General features: G+C 54.3%; 1 protein-coding gene across 4 annotated transcripts in view; it reads left to right on the top strand.

Annotated features, from left to right (window-relative positions):
- The window catches only part of Mgat5b (alpha-1,6-mannosylglycoprotein 6-beta-N-acetylglucosaminyltransferase B), a 59,955-nt gene that overhangs the window by 14,539 nt on the left and 27,432 nt on the right, over nucleotides 1-17,984 (top strand). For 2 of the 4 annotated variants that reach the window (XM_087208419.1, XM_021241125.2), the window contains exons 4-8: nucleotides 10,405-10,520; nucleotides 11,137-11,210; nucleotides 11,682-11,852; nucleotides 12,490-12,654; nucleotides 13,251-13,420. In XM_087208419.1, coding sequence (XP_087064545.1) covers nucleotides 10,405-10,520; nucleotides 11,137-11,210; nucleotides 11,682-11,852; nucleotides 12,490-12,654; nucleotides 13,251-13,420 — 696 coding nt within the window. Of the gene's footprint in view, nucleotides 1-4,617; nucleotides 4,777-10,404; nucleotides 10,521-11,136; nucleotides 11,211-11,681; nucleotides 11,853-12,489; nucleotides 12,655-13,250; nucleotides 13,421-17,984 lie in introns of those variants that run through there. The other 2 variants (XM_087208421.1, XM_087208420.1) reach the window with 2 other exon arrangements.

Genomic DNA, 17,984 nt, shown 5'->3' with positions numbered 1-17,984 from the left:
GGGAGTAGAATAGGAAGTAGAGAGAGGAGCAAGTGCAAAGGCCCTGGGGTAGGAGCTCACTTGGTATGTTATAGGAAAGAGGCAATGTGAGGCCGATATGGTACAGTGTGGTGTGGAATGGGCCAGGACAACAGGGCCAAATCATGTAAGGCTTTGTTAGCTATTTTAAGAGCCACAAGGGCCGGGGATTTGGTTCAGTGGTTCTGCCGCCTGCCTCACAAGCACAAGGTGTGGAGTTCGATCCCCGGTACCAAAAAAAAAAGAGCCACAAGAAGCCATTGGGTTTGTTGTTTTTTAAATGTCACTGACTAGGGCCGGGGATTTAGCTCAGTGGTTTCACTACCTGCTGTGCAAGCACAAGGACCCAAGTTCGATCCCCAGTACCGAAAAAAAAAAAAAAAAAATCAGTGACTGCTATGTGAAAAATGAGTAGCCAAGTGGCAAAGAGGGAAAGAGAAGCTGGTGGAGACGGGGAGACAGGTGTTGGGCCTCTGTGGGCTCCAGGCCAAGAGATCTCTCCTCTGCCACACAACCAGCCGATCTTCCCCAACCCTTGCGTCCTGGCCACGTCCTCCCTGCTCTGTGGCATGTGCTTCTCCCTCGCCCTCCCTCCGCCTTGCGCTTTCCTGCCTTGTCCAGCCGTGCTGCCGACCCAGCCTCCACCCCTGGCCCCTTCACTAGGGTGGGACCGAGCACCCCTCTGGCTCCTGCTGGGCGTCCTGCTGGCCCCAGCTCCAGGCCTGGCTCCTTGGCTGCCCGCACAGCCGCTGTCTCTGCTCCAGCAGCCCTGCCCTTCAGCTCCTCTGGGGAAGGAGGGTGCTCGGAGCCCAAGCTGCGCCTCCCAGCTCCGTCCAGGAAACAGCAGCATCCATCAAGGCCAGGGAGCCATCGGACCCGCAGGAGACTCATCAATCCAGGGACAGCGTGGCCTCAGGGCTGGAGAGCAGTGGCCCACACCCCGCTGCAGACACCGCAGCCCACCCCAGGGGCAGGGACAAGTGGCCCCACTCTGTCACCCGCACTCAGCCCCACCTTGAGATTCTCTGCAGCCTAATAGGAAGCTCTGCCCTCCCCCTGCCCTTCTGGAACCTTCTGGGGTGCCGTCTTCCGCTCGTGGCTGGTGTGTCCTCGGGGAAAGCAATTTTGCTATTTTCGCCTAGGAAAACATAATTAGGGAGGCAGATTGCTGCAAACAGCATCATATTATGGATCCAAAAGCCAAGTAGTAATGATCTTTGGATTCTCCATACAGCTCATCTGCAGTGGCAAACATACCAGAGTTGGAGGCCAGCTATGTTCAAGGGTGTTTGTATCTTTCCAGTGTTCACTGTGTGCTGAGTCCAGGCTGGGGACCCAAGGGTGGGGAAGGGGACTCCAAGGAGAGGGCTTGGAGCTTTGTTGTCAAAGCTGATGACCCACTGAGGAGAGGGAACAGGCGAGGGAGCAAGGACTGGGTTAGGAGCCCCTGCACACCCCAGCCCTGTGTCCCCCATTTCACTCAGAGTCCGTTTGGTGGCACTAACATGCCTGGCTCCATGTTTCTCTGGCCCTTTTTGTCTGTTCCCAGCCTCCCTGCTATTCCTGGAGCACAATAGTCTCCTGCTGGCCACAGGCCCTTTGCACTGGCTGTTCCCGCTGCTTGGCCCACTCTTTTCTTGGGTCTGCCTGGGTTAAAAAGCCCTCCCTTCCTTCCAGTTTTTGCTCAAGTGACTCCATTGAGGCCTTCCCTCACCAAGGCTTGTTTACAATACACCCCACTCCCCTATTTCTCTTTTTATCACCATCTCACTGTGTGCATTCATCACTCATTTGCTTGTTTTCCATCTCCCTTGCTGGAGTTTATGCTGCATGAGAGCAGAAGCTTGGTCCATTTCCTTTCTGTGCTTCCAGCCCCAAACACCCTGGTTTATCTGTTCTCATGTTCAGTTGGAACCTGCCGGAGAAAGAAGGAAGGAAAGGCAGGGAAGGGGGAGAAGGGGAGGGGAAGGGAGGACCCCTCGGGTACTCTTGGGTTCCAGTCCTACAGGTTGCCAATGCAAAGGAGAAGACAGCAGTGTGTGTTGGACAAAGTGGGCCTCAGTTTCCTGCTTCGTGCTCTGGCAGGCTGGGCGGGTGAGGGGGCTCCATGGCCTTTTGTTTTTTTTGGTACCGGGGATCGAACTCGGGTCCTCGCACTTGTGCAGCAGGCGGCGAAAGCACTGAGCCAAATCCCCGGCCCTAATGGTCTTGCTGTGCTTGGCTGAGTGGCTCAGCCGCAGGGGACACGGCCTCGCCCTTGGAGTGGTGGCTTCCCCGGGCAGTGTCAGGAAGAGAATCTCACCTTCCGGGCCGTTTTGGAGACCTCTTGCTCCCTGCATGCATTTCCAGCATCAGAAAGCTCGGCGGCTGTGGAAATGTCTGTCTGTCTGTCGGTGAGGGGCCAGCTAGGCAGGTGGGAGTGGCCCGCTGGGGCGCTTACGTGGAGAGGAGAAGCTGGGGTTTAATGTTAAGCGAAAATATGAAATAAAGCAGGTTGCATAATTATAAATAGAGTTGGAGTAAGTGTGTAAAACTCAACATATGTACAATAAGCATGCAGAAAAGGTGGCAGAAAGGAAATACATCAAAATTCTTGTCTCTGGGAAATGAGACAAGGATTTCCTTCTAAATTAAAAAAGAGGCATTATTTAAACCTCAACTTCCTTCCCCTTGCCGCGCGAGATGCTGGGGCTGGCAGGGCTGCAGAGCTGGAGGTTAGCTCTGGGGAGTCTGCAGGGACAGGGAGGGCAGGGCATGTCTCTGTTAGGACAACGTCCGGCTCCGTGCGGAAGGGTGAGTCTGCTTTCTCTCCAGCCCTGTGCTGCCCCCCACCCCAGGCACTTGTCCCCCCTGGGCGGCAGACTCCCAAGGATGGGTCGGGGACAGTGGGTGGCTGGTGGCCGTGGCAGTCAAGGTGGTGGTGACTCGGGGTCTCGGACCAGGAAGGGAGCAAGGGGCTTCAGGACAAGGTGTGTGCATGCGAGTGGGTGGGGTGGCTTCCAGGCTCTGAGTGTGAGCTCTGCCCAGCAGCCAGGGCGGGAACCTGGGAGGACAGGAGCCGGGATTGAGGCCATGGCCAAGCAGGTGCCAGGGGCAGGCTGAGACCAGGAGTCCCAGCAAGGGCGGTCCTCCTCTTGTCCTGCTTGTGGGAGGCTGCAGAGGTGGTTGATCCAGACCTTGTCCAGGAAGGGCCCAGGAGAGAGGTGTAGGGCATTGTTGGTGGTCATGACAGAGTTCCCCAGTGCCAAGGGCGGCTGCAAGGGGAGGATCCAGTCCTCCTGGGCAGGAGGTGGTCGGGCCTGCAATGGGGGTGTGGGTGGAGGGTTCAGGAGGCTCAGCACCCCAGCTTTCCTGCACCGTTAGGGCACACAGCCAGCCCTGGCTCCGATCCTGTTAATGGTGTGTGTGTTTGCATTTCCTTTGAGGTTGGAAGTGAAGCATCCCCTGTTCAGTGCAGAAGGGCCCGGCAGGTCTTGGGCACCTATTTGGGTCCCCCACCCCCCACCTCCTGCCTTAGTAGGGCTCTGAATGGGGTGAGGTGGGAGGACACAGGGACAATGCAGGAAGGCTGCTGTGAGGTGGGGGTGTCCCACAGCTCCTGTGGTGTGTGTGGGCCCGAGAGACAGACACAGGACATGTCAGCCTGCGGTTGTGGTGCACCAGTTTCTGGCCCAGTAGTATTTGTGTCTCACTGTGTGCGTGTCTGCAGGCACCTAGGTCCATGGGTCTCCTTGTTTTAAAAGGAAAGAAATCTGCTTCATAATAAAATAACTCCCAGCAAGCACGCTGGCCAGCTGTAGGAAATCAATACCCCTGTTAATTGAATGCAACCCTCATAAATCAGGGAGGAAGGTGAAATTAAACCTTCCCGGGGCGGCATGGAGCCCTCGTGCCGGGGCAGCAGACCTGGCTCAGAATGGGTGGTTACCTGGAGGGGGCAGGGAGGAAAGCTGAGCCTCAAGGCCTCCTAGGCGGTCTGGCTGGGAGCAGAGGACTAGGGCCAGAGGCACTGCCACCTATGGGAGCAGAGCTCCCTGCAGGGCCCTGGCGGTGCCCTTGGCCCCAGGGAAGTGCAGTAAGTGGAGTGTCCTGGGTCAGGTTTCCTCAGGCACGGTGGCTGGTGGTGGCCTGTGGTAGCTGCCTCTTCCGTAGCCTGGTGAAGTGCCCAGAGAGCAGCTGGCCCAGGTCAGTCTGGGCAGAGGCGTGGGCAGGGGCCAGAGGCCTGGCATGTCCTTCTGTCACCTCCCGAGTAAGAACCCATCGTCTTGGTGGGACTCCCGTGCTCAGCAGCTGCATAGAGAATGGAAGCAGGCCTAGGTCTCACCGCCAGCAGCTCGGAGGGCCCAGCTACCTTGTCCCTAGCTCACTGTGTGACCTTGGCCAAGTCCCTTCATCTCTGTGCCAGTTCCCAGGCCCGGGCCATGAGGTCAGGGGTTGCCTTACAGGTCTGGGAGGTCCCACCCCAGGATTTTGGACCCTGGCAGGTTCTTGAGGTCCCAGTGTCATCACAGGAGGACACTGTGATACTTTGGGCACACTGAGAGGTGGTCCCACCCGGCAGGGCAGGAAGAGCTCAGGGAGGGCACCTGTTGGCCTGGGATGTTGCTGTCACCCCATCAGAGCTGTCCATTCTGGCCACCGCCAGACACTGTCGCTGAGGTGGGTTCTGATTCCAGTGGACTTCGCCACAGAGCTGGCTGATGTAGCAATGATAATAACAACAATGACAAAAAGTGACAATCAAAACAGCCACTTTCTGTGAGTATTGGTGAACCTTTTCTTCCCTCCATCTTTCCTTCTATCTTCCTTCCTTTTATATTTGCAGTACTGAGGATTGAATCCAAGGCTTTTGCACTGAGCTACATCCTCAGCCCTTTTTACATTTTGAAACAAGTTGTTGGAAAGTAGCTAAGTTGCCCAGGCTGGGCTCAAACTCATGATCTTCCTGCATCGGCCTCCCAGAGTGCTAGGATTATAGGTGTGCAGCACCATGCCTGACCCCTGATGAATTTAACTTTGATCTTCTCCAGCAACCCAGTGAGGATGATCCTGGCCAGGTCTGCATTTTACGATGAGGGGCGTGGGCCCAGGTGGGGAAAGGACAGTCCCTGGTCTTGGAGCTGGGGTGCAAGGAGCCAGGCCTTCTTTGCCTGCACAGCCCAGCGGTGTTGGGAGATGGGGAACCAAAGCATGTCACTGCATGGAGTCCCCACGGAGCTCTGCGGTGGAGAGGTCCCACCCAGGACTCGAGTTCTGAGCTCTCCAGCCTGGTCCCCACCTCTCCCTGCCATATGTGGGGCGTTGCTGCCCACCTGTCTGAATTTGTCGGGTTGGCGTCCTTCCTCCTCTAACACGGGCGCACAGGAAGATAAAAGGGCAAGGAATGGAGAAGGACCATAGGCAGGAGGACTGGAGGGCTCGGAGTGACCTGCGCCAGCTGGAGGAAGGCCAGGGAGTGTCCAGCGATGGCAGGAAGCTGGACACTGTCCCCATGTCCCCTCCTTGGGCAGACAGAAGTCCAGGCCTGTACTGTGGCAATGGCCTTGGAGGAGGAGGGTGGTTGCCATGGAAACACCTTCTACCAAACAGTTTTCAGCCTTTGCCACTGCCATGGGGGTGGCTGCAGCCCAAGGTACCCACCCCTGAGCTAGCTGGCCTCTGGCTCAGTCGTGGCCGTGGTCCTGGTATTCCACCCAGTGTCTCCCTCCCGTGAGGCCGGTTCTGGGTGAAGTGGGGCAGTCCTGCCTGTCTCAAAGCTTCTCAGCATCATGGGCCATGATGTGAGAGATGGGAAATGTGTTTCTTCACACAGTCCAGTGGCATGATTCTGCCTCACTGAATCCAGTGTTTCCCTTGAGGTCCCAGGCTGCCTCCCTCCCTGAGGACACAGGGCTGGAGGTCCCTTGGATTGGCCTGTAGGGACCAGGTGTCCTGCTCTGAGGGGTATTAGGAGTGATCACAGTGCTGTGTGAGCACTGACAGAGATGACATGCATAAAGAGCCTGGCAGCGGGGCATAGTGGCGCACTCCTATAATCCCAGCACTGAGGCAGCAGGATCGAAAGTTCAAGCCCAGCCTGGGCAACTTAGTGACTTAGGAAGACCCTGTCTCTAAAGAAAAAGAAAAATGGCCTGGGGCTATAGCTCAGTGCAAAGGCCCTGGGTTCAATCTCCAATCCAATGAGAGAGAGAGAGACAGAGAGAGAGAGAGAGAGAGAGAGAGAGAGAGAGAGAGAGAGAGAGAGAGAGAGAGCTTGGCACATGACTGTTGGCTGTTTTGTTATCTTTATCATTAGCTGGACATTTTTCTTACGTCCTCCTGACAACCTGGGGAAGCCCCACCTCCCAGGGTTTCAAGGGGCCTTCCTCCATGAAAGGATTTGAAGCTGTATTAGTTTTCTGGGGTGCTGCCACAGACTGGGGGACTTACAGGGCAGAGACCCATGGGCTCACGATCTGGAGGCCTGGAGTCTGAGGTCGAGACGTCTGCAGGCCACGCTCCCCGTGAAGGGCCTGGGGACCCCGCTGCTCCCACCTCTCTCCAGCATCTGGCTGTCCCTTGGCTGGTGGCAGCTGAACCCCAGTCTTTGCATGGTGTCCACTCTAGGGCCAAGTTCTCCCTTCTCACGAAGACATAGCAGATTAGGGGCCCAGTCTTCTCCACAACAACCTCCCAGTGACTACCTGAATTACACCTACAATGACCAGATTTCAAATCAGGTCGCATTCTGAGTCCCCGGGAATGAGGACTGCGATCTAGGAAGGTTGAGGGGACACAGTTAAGCCTAGAGTGCAAATTGTATTTTATGACTCTATGGGTTTAAAGACGAATGTATTCACGTTACATATCAAACCATTGCCTTGTATTTACAGGCCTTTCCCCTCTAATTTGAAAAGAAATTCAAACATTTTCATGGCCCTCTGAAAACATAGTGCCCCTAGCACTGCACCTCCTTCTCCTGGCCATGGAGAAGCCAGCCTTGGCGCCAGCCCCCAGCCCCCCAAGGGGTGACATCAAAGCTCTGGCTTTCCTGGGGCCACCAACTACAAGCAGCTATAGCCATGTCCCTCATCCATCTCCTCCTTTTCTTTTGCACTGAGGCATTTCCAGGCCATCCATCTGCTGTGGTCTGAGGCCTGGAGACATTGACTTTTATTGCCATTTGTAGAAAAGCTTCTCAGGGCAAAAGACCGAATCATACATTATTTGAAAATAGAAAGCGCTATGCAAATGCAAAGTCCAGTATAATAATAGTGATGCCAAGTAGTTCTGTTGTGAACAAGTTGAACTTGTTAAATCAGACAGACGCCATCTGCACTATTTAAAGTCTGTGCTAGTGATATGTTTTATGCAAAAATGCTTATTGTAGGAAAATTGCTGAATCCCCCAAAAAGTGCTTCTCTCTGTAGTTGGGCTCTGGGATACTTTGTCTCGGGAATGGGAGGACCACTGTCAGTATCCCAGCCACAACAGTGACAGTGACGCCACCAGCGCCCATCCCACTGGCTTCCTGTTCCACACACTTCCCATCACTTTCTCCACTCAGTCCTCAAAGCAGCTCTGCGAGGTAGCCGTTATCATCTTCATCTTTTTTTTTTTTTTGGTACCGGGGATCGAACTTTGGACCTTGTGCTTTTGAGGCAGGCTTCAGAACCGCTGAGCTAAATCCCCAGCCCTATCCTTTTCATCTTAATGAGAATACTGAGCACAGAGAGGCTAAGTGACTCGGCTAGGGCCACACAGCTCATAAAAGCCTGAGCTTTGTCCCCTGTCCCTGGAAAATGCATGAACTGAGCATGAGCTGACCATTCTCTTCCCAACAGCACTCCTTGAACATCTGGAGACCATTGAGAAATATTCCTGCTTTCTCTTGCCCGAGGACTCTGAACACAGGAAGCGCCTGTCTTCCAAATCTCCCCTCATTCTTATTTGTGATCTTGTAGAAGGCTGTTGGGAATTGAATTGTGTCCTTCCAAAAGATTGCCAAAGTCCTCACCCCTGCTGAAATGGCACTTCAGTAGGTGACCTTATTTGCAAAAGTATCTTTGCACCCCTTTATTTGTGAATGTGAATTTATTTGGAAACACGAAGGTCACTGCAGGTACATGTGCAAGTTAAGATGAGGCCCTACTGGGGAGCTGAGCATGGGTCCTAGTTCAGTCGCCCATGTCCTCGTAAGAAGAGGCATTGTGACAGAGAAGGGGCCACGCAGCCACAAGCCATTGCACGTCAGGAGCCAGGAGGGTCCTGGAGAGAAGGGAGGAAGGGGTGGCCGAGAAGGAGCTAGGTGCAGTAGCACTTTGCTTTCTGACTTCCGGACCCTAGACCTGGGCTGTGAATGTGGATTTAAGCCACGCAGCTTGTGGTCCTTTCTTAGATGGGGCACCCCAAAAATCAATGCCAGAGCTGTGCCATTTTCCATGGGGGTTTCCCCCAGGATGGCATTGGGGTACTAGACTAAAGAATTGTGGGCATGTGTGTGTGTGTGTGTGTGGGTGTGCACGCACGCCCATGTGTCTGTGAGGGCTCCTTCCCCCTTCCATCACTCGCCTTCTCTCCCTTTCCAAGCCTCCATGTCTGTCTGCTTTGGGCTCCCTTTTCCCCGACATTGCCCTCCGTGAATGGAGCCACTGCCCCTTATCTCCTACAGAAGGTGGAGGTGACAGGGGAAGGTGTCAGAGAGGGCAATCAATCGGCCACCGAGCTTCACTGCTGTGCCCTCTCCGGTGGGCCGGGCACCCAGCCCGGCCAGGAGAGGTTGCAGACTCAGCAGAGCCAGGTTGGAAAAATGTTTCATACAGTTCGCATCGCTGTGCTCAGGTGGACCTGGCACCTTGTGCAGGACAAACAGAGCTTAAACCTGAGGCTGTTAAATTGCACAGCCAGGGGGAAGGGGGAATTCATGTGCTGAAAGCAAGCAAGTTCCTGCAGAAAGGGCCCCAGGGTTGTCCCTGCAGAGGAAGATATCACAGCGCAGTGGGATCCGTCCCCATAGAAGACTTTGGCATGAGAGAAATACTGCATATAATGTCTAATAACCCCCCCCAAGAGTTAAGCTATAATCAACATAAGGAAATGCATTCTCCTGGAACAAAAACAACAGCAGTATTGAGGGCGAGATGGAGGCCATGGTGTCTGCGATGTAAACTACTTTAGGATCCTTGAGAAGGGCTCATCAGGAAGCCCGTGATACTTTGCTAGAGTCTCAGTAGCTGCCAGGCCCTCAGGCTGCTGCGGGTAGAGTTTGTTTCAGCACGATGTGGGAAGGAGAGAAACAGACTCAGGGCACCCAGGGTCCTGGACAGATCCCCTTACCTGAGTCCAAGGCCCGGGGAGGGAGGGCGACTTCAGGGACTCCCAGGGGACCAGGTCTTGCCACTCGCCCCCAAAACCAGAGAAAATAATGGTGAAGGAGGAAAGGAATTTCCTCAGTATTGGGAAGGAGAGTGGTGGATGACTTTGGGGCTCACAAAAGGTTTACATGGGGAAGGAGCAGAAGGAGGGGAGAGAAGCATGCATGGCTAAGTGGTCCTGAGCAGGCGGATCTGGTTGCTTGCCATCTCCGGATGGCCCTGAAGCGCCTTCTTGGGAATAGGAAAGTTAGGTTTTGACTCTTCTCACCGACACGTCACAGGACCTGTTGCTCCTGGAATCCCAGGTGACTGTAGGAGAGAATGACTCAAGGGCAAGTCTGAGAGGCAAGGCGGGGTGAATTAGGGCACACGCGGAGACTTTTACGCCCTGGTTTAGTGGTCTCTCTGGACAAGATATTGTCAAACCTGCCAGTTGACAATCTGTTGATTGTGATGTCCCTGCACATCTTGAAAATACCTCAGTTACTCTTATCTTGGTGTGCTCAGCCTGGAAGGGAAAGGTTACCAGTGGATGCATGCCCGCTAGACCAGCGCTTCTTAAATAATTAATGCCTATGTGCAGAGATGAGCAGGAATCTGACCCAAGGTTTGAGACAGATGCACAGTGAAGGGAGAGATGCCAAGCTTTAGCCTGCTTGTAGTTACCCACTGGACATCTGTAGGCCAGGTGAGGACTCAGAGGCTCTCGGACCCTGGTGCAGTCCTGTTCTGCCTCTGCTTGCTTCAGCCCCGGCCCTGCCCTTTGACCCACAGCAGCATACACACAGACACACCTGGCATGCACAGGCATGGGCTTTCCACACGTGTGCAATGTGCGCCTTGGATGAGGTGGGCTCCAGTCCATCTGCACCGGCTCCATCCCTTGCTTTATCCCTTGCTGCGGGTCTGTGGAGCAGGACTTGGGTGCCTGCAGTGCTTCTGACCCTGCTGCCTTTGGTGACTGACCAAAGCCACCCAAAGATCACCCAGGCGGGTTCTGCTGCTCATCTCTGGCCATCTTCTCCCCACTCAGGCTCTCCCCTGGGGCCGGCCTCATGGAGCGGATCCAGGCCATCGCCCAGAATGTCTCTGACATTGCCGTGAAGGTGGACCAGATCCTGCGCCACAGTATGCTCCTGCACACCAAGGGTGGGTGCAGGGTGGGGTGCCTCTGCCCTCCCCAGGGCTGATGCACTGGGTAGGGGGAGTCCTGGGCAGGGAGGACACCTGGGGAGGCCTGACTTCTCCCGAGGACAGCTCTCCTGGCTCTTTGGGGCCCCACTCCAGGCTCTCAGTGGGGTGACCTGGGGTTCACCCCACCCTGCCCTGCCTGAGGGTGCTGAGCACTGGAGGCACCCAGAATCCTGGCTACTGAGGACCCAAGAGCAGGGCCGGCTGGGGAAGGGTCCCAGGGCTACTCCATTCCGCTCGATATGGGAGCAGCTGGGGGCTGCAGGCCTTTCTCTGTCCACCTCAGAAAATGTGGGGTGAGTTTGGGTGTGCCCCGAGAGCCTGCCCACCCAGGGAGCCTCTTCCTAGGTCTTCTGACAGCCCCTGGCTGGCTCTGAACCCCCAGGGAGACTGTGGAAGGAATAGCTCAGACCAGGGGAATCCTTGGGGTGGGCTGTCAGCTAGTGGCCTTTCTGATGAGAAAACTGAGGTGGGAGAAGAGGGGTGCAGACCCTTCTGCCCCTCGCCCTTGGTCTGGGCCCTCCTAGGACACAGTTCCTCAGTGATCTGACATCTCCCTAACCTCTCCCTGCAGTGTCTGAGGGCCGGCAGGATCAGTGCGAGGCTCCCAGCGACCCCAAGTTCCCTGACTGCCCCGGGAAGGTGGAGGTAAGGCCTGGACCTGGAGCAGAGGCTCCTCCTGGCCCAACCCACCTCCAGGGCCTTCTCTGGCTGTGTGATGACATGTGTCCATGTGGCGAGTCCATCCACGGCCATAAAGCCAGATCCTCACTGGTTCTGGACCCCAAAAGGGTGTGGGCCGAGTCCCCTTCTTTGGGGACCACTGTAGGGGGACCTTCCCTGCACCCCTCCCTGGCCTGCTTGAAGACCGCCCCTTGACCTTTGCCACTAGCCCAGGTGATAGGATGAGGAACAAATGACAAAGGAGATGGCCCAGCCTACGATGCTTCCCCTCCTGGCTCTCTCCAGAGCTCGGCCCTCCTGTGCCCTGGCCTGGCTGGGCCTCCCAGGGTCTTCTTTCCTGGCCTGGTCTCTGTGGTCTTCAGTGGCCAGGGCAGAGAGTCTGCTAGGGCAGAGTAGGTGTTCCTGGCAGCCCGCCCAGGCCTGCCCTCTCTGCAGTGGATGCGTGCCCGCTGGACCTCTGACCCCTGCTACGCCTTCTTCGGGGTGGATGGCACCGAGTGCTCTTTCCTCATCTACCTCAGCGAGGTCGAGTGGTTCTGCCCCCCGCTGCCCTGGAGGAACCAGACGAGGGCTCAGATGGCCCCCAAACCCCTCCCCAGAGTCCAGGTAGGCATGGAGGTGGGCGGCCAGTGGGCTACCCAGCTGATCAGCCCCACAGAGTGGGATGAAACCTCAGGCCTGCCCCGTGGAGGGGGCAGCTGGCCTGAGAGTGCTTTTCCCACCTCATGAGAGAGGCCACCCACCTGCCTGAGGATGGGCTGGGGCCGAGGAGGCGTCTCCTTAATGGAGCAGAATGATAGTAATAAGAGCTGTCATGTGTTGAGGGCGCTCTATGTGCCAGACACTTTATTTGTCCTTAAGTCTCCTGGCCGCACTGATGTGACTGTATTTAACAGATGACAAATCTGAGGCTTAGAGAGTTAATGGGTTCCAGGGACTCGGTGACAGTGGCACTGCTGAGAGGCAGCCCAGCACCCAGTGCTGACCACTTCCACCCATCTTTGCCTCCTTGCTGTGCCTGGGACCCTGGGCACTGTCATCACTGATCACCCCTCTGGAAGGGCTCAGGGTGGGGGGTTGGCAGGAGCTGGACTGGGACACCTCAGCTTGGGGGACAAGAGCAGATCCTCCTGACCTTGGGCTCACGGTGAACAAAGCTGGTGTGGGTCCAGCCTCGCGCAGGGGGTGTCTGCATGGCCGTGGCTCTAGGGCTGAGAAAGCTGAGGTCTGCAATGCACCCCAGTCAGTTTTCCGGAGCAACCTGTCCCACCTGCTGGAGCTGATGGGCAGTGGGAAGGAGTCACTGATATTCATGAAGAAGCGGACCAAGCGGCTCACATCCCAGTGGGCAACAGCTGCCCAGCGCCTGGCACGGAAGCTGGGGGACATCCAGAGGGACCAGAAGCAGGTATGACATCCTCTTGGGGGTGGAGCCCAGGGATCTTGTGCGACATGGTCAGGGTCTGTGGCTTCCAAGGGGACATGGGGTGGCACTGGGTTTCTTTGAATTGGATCCAGAGGAAGAGGCAGGGTGGGGATGCTGGGGTCAGGATGGAAACAGGTGAGGTCCCCGAGGGTCCTGTATTCTGTGGATGTCTTGTTCTGGTTGCCTAGAAGGCTGGGAATCACACTGTGTGTTTGGAGCCATTTGCGGGTCCCTCCTTCCATCTGTCCATCCGTGCATGTAATAGAGAACTGCTCTACTCTCACCTCGCCTGTTTACTTCTTGCAGAGGTCCTATCATTTCATGAAACTGTCTCTTGTCTGTGTTTAGTGTTGTCCACCTCTTCCATCTGGAACGTAAGCTCTGGGTGGCAGGAATGTGACCACCCTACCCACCCGTATCCCCACCTGATGCGGTCATGCTAGTGCCCAAAAGTACCTGGCCAGGTCCAGCCCAGGGACAGAGCCCACTGCGGCTGGCCTCCTGCTGGTGTCCTAGGTGGGGGCAAGGCTGAGGGCGGCCGGTCTGTCATGCTGACCCTCTGTATCCCACTGGCCCAGATCCTCGTGCACATCGGCTTCCTGACGGAGGAGTCTGGGGACGTGTTCAGCCCGCGGGTGCTGAAGGGCGGGCCCCTGGGGGAGATGGTGCAGTGGGCAGACATCCTGGCAGCTCTCTATGTCCTGGGCCACAGCCTGAGGGTCACTGTGTCCCTGAAGGAGTTGCAGAGGTGAGTGCTGGGGAGAGCCACGGCAGCGCTGTGCTGGGTGCAGGGAGGGGATGGAGGAGACCCTCGAGTCCCAGGAGCTGCTGCGGGGCCCATGGAGCCTGGGAGTCTTTCCTGCGTTCTGCCAGGCATTCCCCCATTCCCTCTTCTGCCTGCTTCCTCCTCCACACTGACACCTGCTCACATTTGGGATGCAATGAGGAAGTGTTTTTGCCTAGCACAGTTCAGTCTCCTGGTCTCCATCTCTGGGAGGTGTGGGGTTTGTGCTCAGGGACTGACAAAGTTTGCCTGGAGGGCTTGAGCCACCCCACGAACACGTGGTCCCTCTGCCTGCCTTCCCAGTGGCCTCACTGGTTTTTTTCCAGAACTGGATTCCTTGGTGGGCCTGTTCATGGGGCTGGGGATCTGTAAGACTTGGAGGTTTCTGGGATGTGTGAGCAATGCCTAGTCTGTCCCCAGTATACACTGGGGTCTCAGGGTCCCTCAACACCGAGAGAGGTGGACCCCTCCCCATCCCTTGCCTGCAGAGCAGAGGAAGCTAAAAGGCTCCGAGTGTGTGGGAAATGGAAGGGGTAGGAGTGTGTGTGTGTGATTGGGTTTATTTTTACCCACCCTATCTGTGGGATGTAGAAATGCCTGTGATTTTTCTTCCTTTATTTTTATGTTTATTATATGGTATTTGATATGTATTAACGTATACGTAAACTATGTTATGCTGCACACAAAGAAAATGATCCCCATGATGTTGCTGCCCACCTTAAGGTGGAGAATATTACTGAGGGTCCTATGTCCCCCTGGACCCACCCATCCTTCCATCTGCTCCCCCCAAAACCTATAATTTGAATTTGTATTTATCTTTGCTTTGTAACATAATTATTAATTAGTTTTCTCCATATTTATATCCATTAATAATATGTGGTTTAGTTTTGCTTTGTTTGGTTTGGTTTTGGTACTGGGGATCAAACTCGGGACCTTGCGCTTTCGAGGCAGGTGGCAGAACCACTGAGCTAAATCCCCAGCCTGTTTGGTTTGGTTTTGAGATTCATAAAAGTGACATCTCCTGCTGGGCCCAGTGGTGCACATCTGTAATCCCAGCTGTTTGGGAGGCTGAGGGAGGAGGATTGCAACTTTGAGACCAGCCTGGGCAACTTAGTGAGACCCTGTCTTAAAGTAAAAAATAAAAAGGGCTTAAAGATGTAGTGCAGAACTCTCTGACTCCGGTATCCTGTACCCTAAAAAGAAAAAAAAAGGCATCTACTGTAAACAGTCTCCAAGACTTATTTATTTTCACTCATTATGTTTCAAAGATTCATCCATATTGTGATGTGTGCAGGTGTACCATAGTATTTATCAGTGCTTCCTGTTTGTGAACACTTTTTCCTGCTTTAAATTTTTGTGCACAATAAATGCTACAGTGACTGCTCACAGACAGGTTACTTGGGGCACTTGTGTAAGAGTTTTCAGCTCAATTTAACAATTTGCCTGGGGCTGGGTGCCATCTCTGAACACTTGTGCTGAGCTCACAGTATGCTAGTACAATTGTCCAGGGACAAATTCCTCAGTTGTTGCACATCTGAGAGACAAATTGTGCAATTGATACCTAATTAGCATCAGTTTCTCTTGGGTATAGATTTAGGGTTTCAATTTCTGCTGTTCAGGGCGTGCGAAAAGTCAACTTTACAAGATAAAGCCAAATTGTTTCCCAGAGTGATCGAACCAATTCACAATCCCGCCAGTGGGTGGGCTCCCATGGCCACACCCCCACGATATTCATGATTACCAGACTTCCTAAGTGCAGGCGAAACTGGCACTGTAATCTGTCTTGTCACTGCCTTAAATTGAATTTCCTAACAACAAACAGGGTGAGCATCCTGCCATATATGTATTTGCTGTTATTTCTTGATAAAAATGCCCATAAAATGCCCATTCATATCATTTGCGCACCTTTCTCCTTGGTTGTTTTCTTTATTGAATTGTAGTGGTTATTTATATATAATGGGTATAAATGCTATGTGAGTTATATGTGTTAAAAACCTTCTAATTTGCAGTTGTCTTTTAAAAATTCTTTATGCTTTCCCCGAAAGGAACAGAAGTGCTTAACTTAAACTTAGTCAAAGTTATCAATCTTTTTCTTTATGGGTAGGAATATGCACTCAGTGGAATTCTACTCCTTTTCATTGTCATTTTGATGAGATTGTTCTTTGTTTGCCCCAGGGCATAGCTAAGGAAGGCCCCAGTGTTGTTTGCCTGTGAATCAACTTTCCTCCATCAATCTATTAACTTGTTCTTGGGTGGTTTTCCAGTGGAAATGTGATTCCTCTCTGAAGCCCGTGCACATCATCTCCTGGTGTGTTGTTGTTCTTTCCTTTCTGCTGGGTCTGTCGTCCAGGCCTCCACATTGATCTCTGAGGGAGAAGGATGGTGGGGTTAGAGCCAGCACCAGTGTCAGGTGTCTCTAAGGCCCAGGGCGCTCCTGACTTGGGCAGCTTCTCAGTCTCTGCAGTTCTTCCCTGCCACTCTGCCAGTAACCCAGGAGGAACATCTTAGGACTGGTTGCATTGACTAGGGAGAGAAGGAAGATGTGTTGTTGAAGGGGCTACTAAAGGAGCTAGTCGTTTGAAGGGTTTTATCCCTGAGACCTGAAATCTGCACTGCTGGAATCATTCTTTCTGCGTATTGCAGCTGTCTCCAGTAAGCTCGGTGAAGATGAAAGGGCGGGGGTCAGGGGCAGGTCCATTTGAAGGGGAGGAGAGAGATGGGGGCGAATGAGGGGCCTGCATGCCTGTGGTGACATTGGAGGAAGCACAGTTCCTGTGGGGAGCAGGCTCTGGGGGCAAGGTGCCCACCATGAGGCAGACCCCCTGTCCCTGCAGGCTGAATTGCAGCAGAGCAGTAAGGAAGCAGGTGGGAGCTGTCCCCGAGCGCGGGTGCTGAACTCACAAGCGCTCCAGGTGCTGGGAGAGGTGAACAGCACTTTTGTCACTTGAAGATCCAGCTGTTCGTGCTCAGCGCTGAGGTGTGCCTGCTCATCTCCTGCCAGCACCCACTGCTGCGCCCACGTTGAGCCTGCCCCTGGCTCCCTCTGAACAGAGCTCAGGGATGCGCTGACACTGTCTTCGGAGCAGAATGCTGCAGAGGCAGCCAGCGTTTGCAAATGATGAAAAGAGGCTGTCTTTCCTTGGCCTGCAGGCTTCCTACAAGAAAGTCGGCTGGAGCAGGGATGAATGAGGAGGAGGAAGACAGGGGCCCAGGGCCAGGGAAGCTTGTGGATGGCATGGGCAGTTCTACAGCTAAGCTGGAGCTGGACCTGCCTCAGACAGAGCAGCAAGAGACAGTCTGGGCAGTCTTCAGAGGCTCTAAGATGTTCAGAGCCCTCGTCCCAGGCTGTGCTGCACAGAGAGCCTTAGGAGTAGGAGCACCCTCTGTCAGGGCTCCCCCACCACACCTACCTCCGGGTTAGATGAAGTTGTGTTTGTCAAACAGCGTGCTCAGCCTGATGCTTCCCTTCTGACTAGGCAGGATCCAGGCCAGAGAGATATGTCTTTCTGTTACCACTCTGTGAAGGACTGCAGGGCTTCTCTCATACTCACCCCACACACACACTGTACCCCTGGAGGAGCAGAGTGAACAGGTCTCGTGGAGAAGCGGGAATTTAGCTCACTCCTCAGCTTCTCAGCGTGTGCTGTGCTTCTGTTTGCTCTCAACCTGCACCCTAGTCCTTAAGCAGAGCCCTGCCACTCCTCTGGCTGCTCCCCAGGGCCTGACACTGAGCCTGTGGTCCAGGGCTTCCACTGCCCACCCAGGGCTAGAGCAGGGACTGTGTAGGTGACTACACTTAGGAGACCCTGGTGAAAAGTGCCAAGATGAGAAAGTGCCTCCCTGCTGCTCTTTTCTTCCCTACTCACCTGGGCTCATATGTGCACAGCCTTCTATATCACCAGAGGCAGGGGTCCTTCCTGAGGTGATAAGGGAAATTAACGCTGAGGCAGCGGCATGCATTTACAAGTGGAAGGTTTAATTGGGAAGTTTATCATAGAAAGGAAACACAGCCAACTGTCCCAGGAAGAGACTGTCCCAGCCCCAGGAAGAGACCGAACAGTTGGCTACTCCACAGACAGTGAACTGGCTCCTCTACAGAGGTTGAACCTAACAAAGAAGGATATATCCCACTTTTAAAGGGTCCCAAAGGAATGTCATTAATTATTCATAAGTTATTTCCCAGAATGAGTGGGGGGTGTCTGGACAGGGTGGAGTTTGGTTACTGTGCAGGCGTGAGTTTGCACCTGGTCCAAGAGGTGCTTAAAGGTGTGGTATGTCTCCCTCTGGGAGGAGATTTTTATTAGGGAAATGCATTTGAATGAAGGTATAATGAATGAAGTTTGAGGTCAGTTGCTTTTGGTCAGATCCGTCATCCCCTTTGGTTGCGCTGGGCTCATCCAGCTTGCCCACGAGTCCCATCTTCTGATCTCAGGGATGACGGTGACTTGCTCCTTTAATTGGCAGCTTGATTTACTTCCCTCCTCTTTTTGTCCAGAGTTGCAGCTGCCTGCTTGTGTGCTCAGCGGAC

The sequence above is a fragment of the Heterocephalus glaber genome, unplaced genomic scaffold, assembly GCF_053883595.1.
Source record: "Heterocephalus glaber isolate CG9 unplaced genomic scaffold, H.glaber_assembly_v1.0 deba00000937, whole genome shotgun sequence".
Taxonomy (NCBI): domain Eukaryota; kingdom Metazoa; phylum Chordata; class Mammalia; order Rodentia; family Bathyergidae; genus Heterocephalus; species Heterocephalus glaber.
The sequence above is the reverse complement of the archived record's forward strand: the minus strand, read 5'-3'. Positions and strand labels throughout refer to the sequence as shown.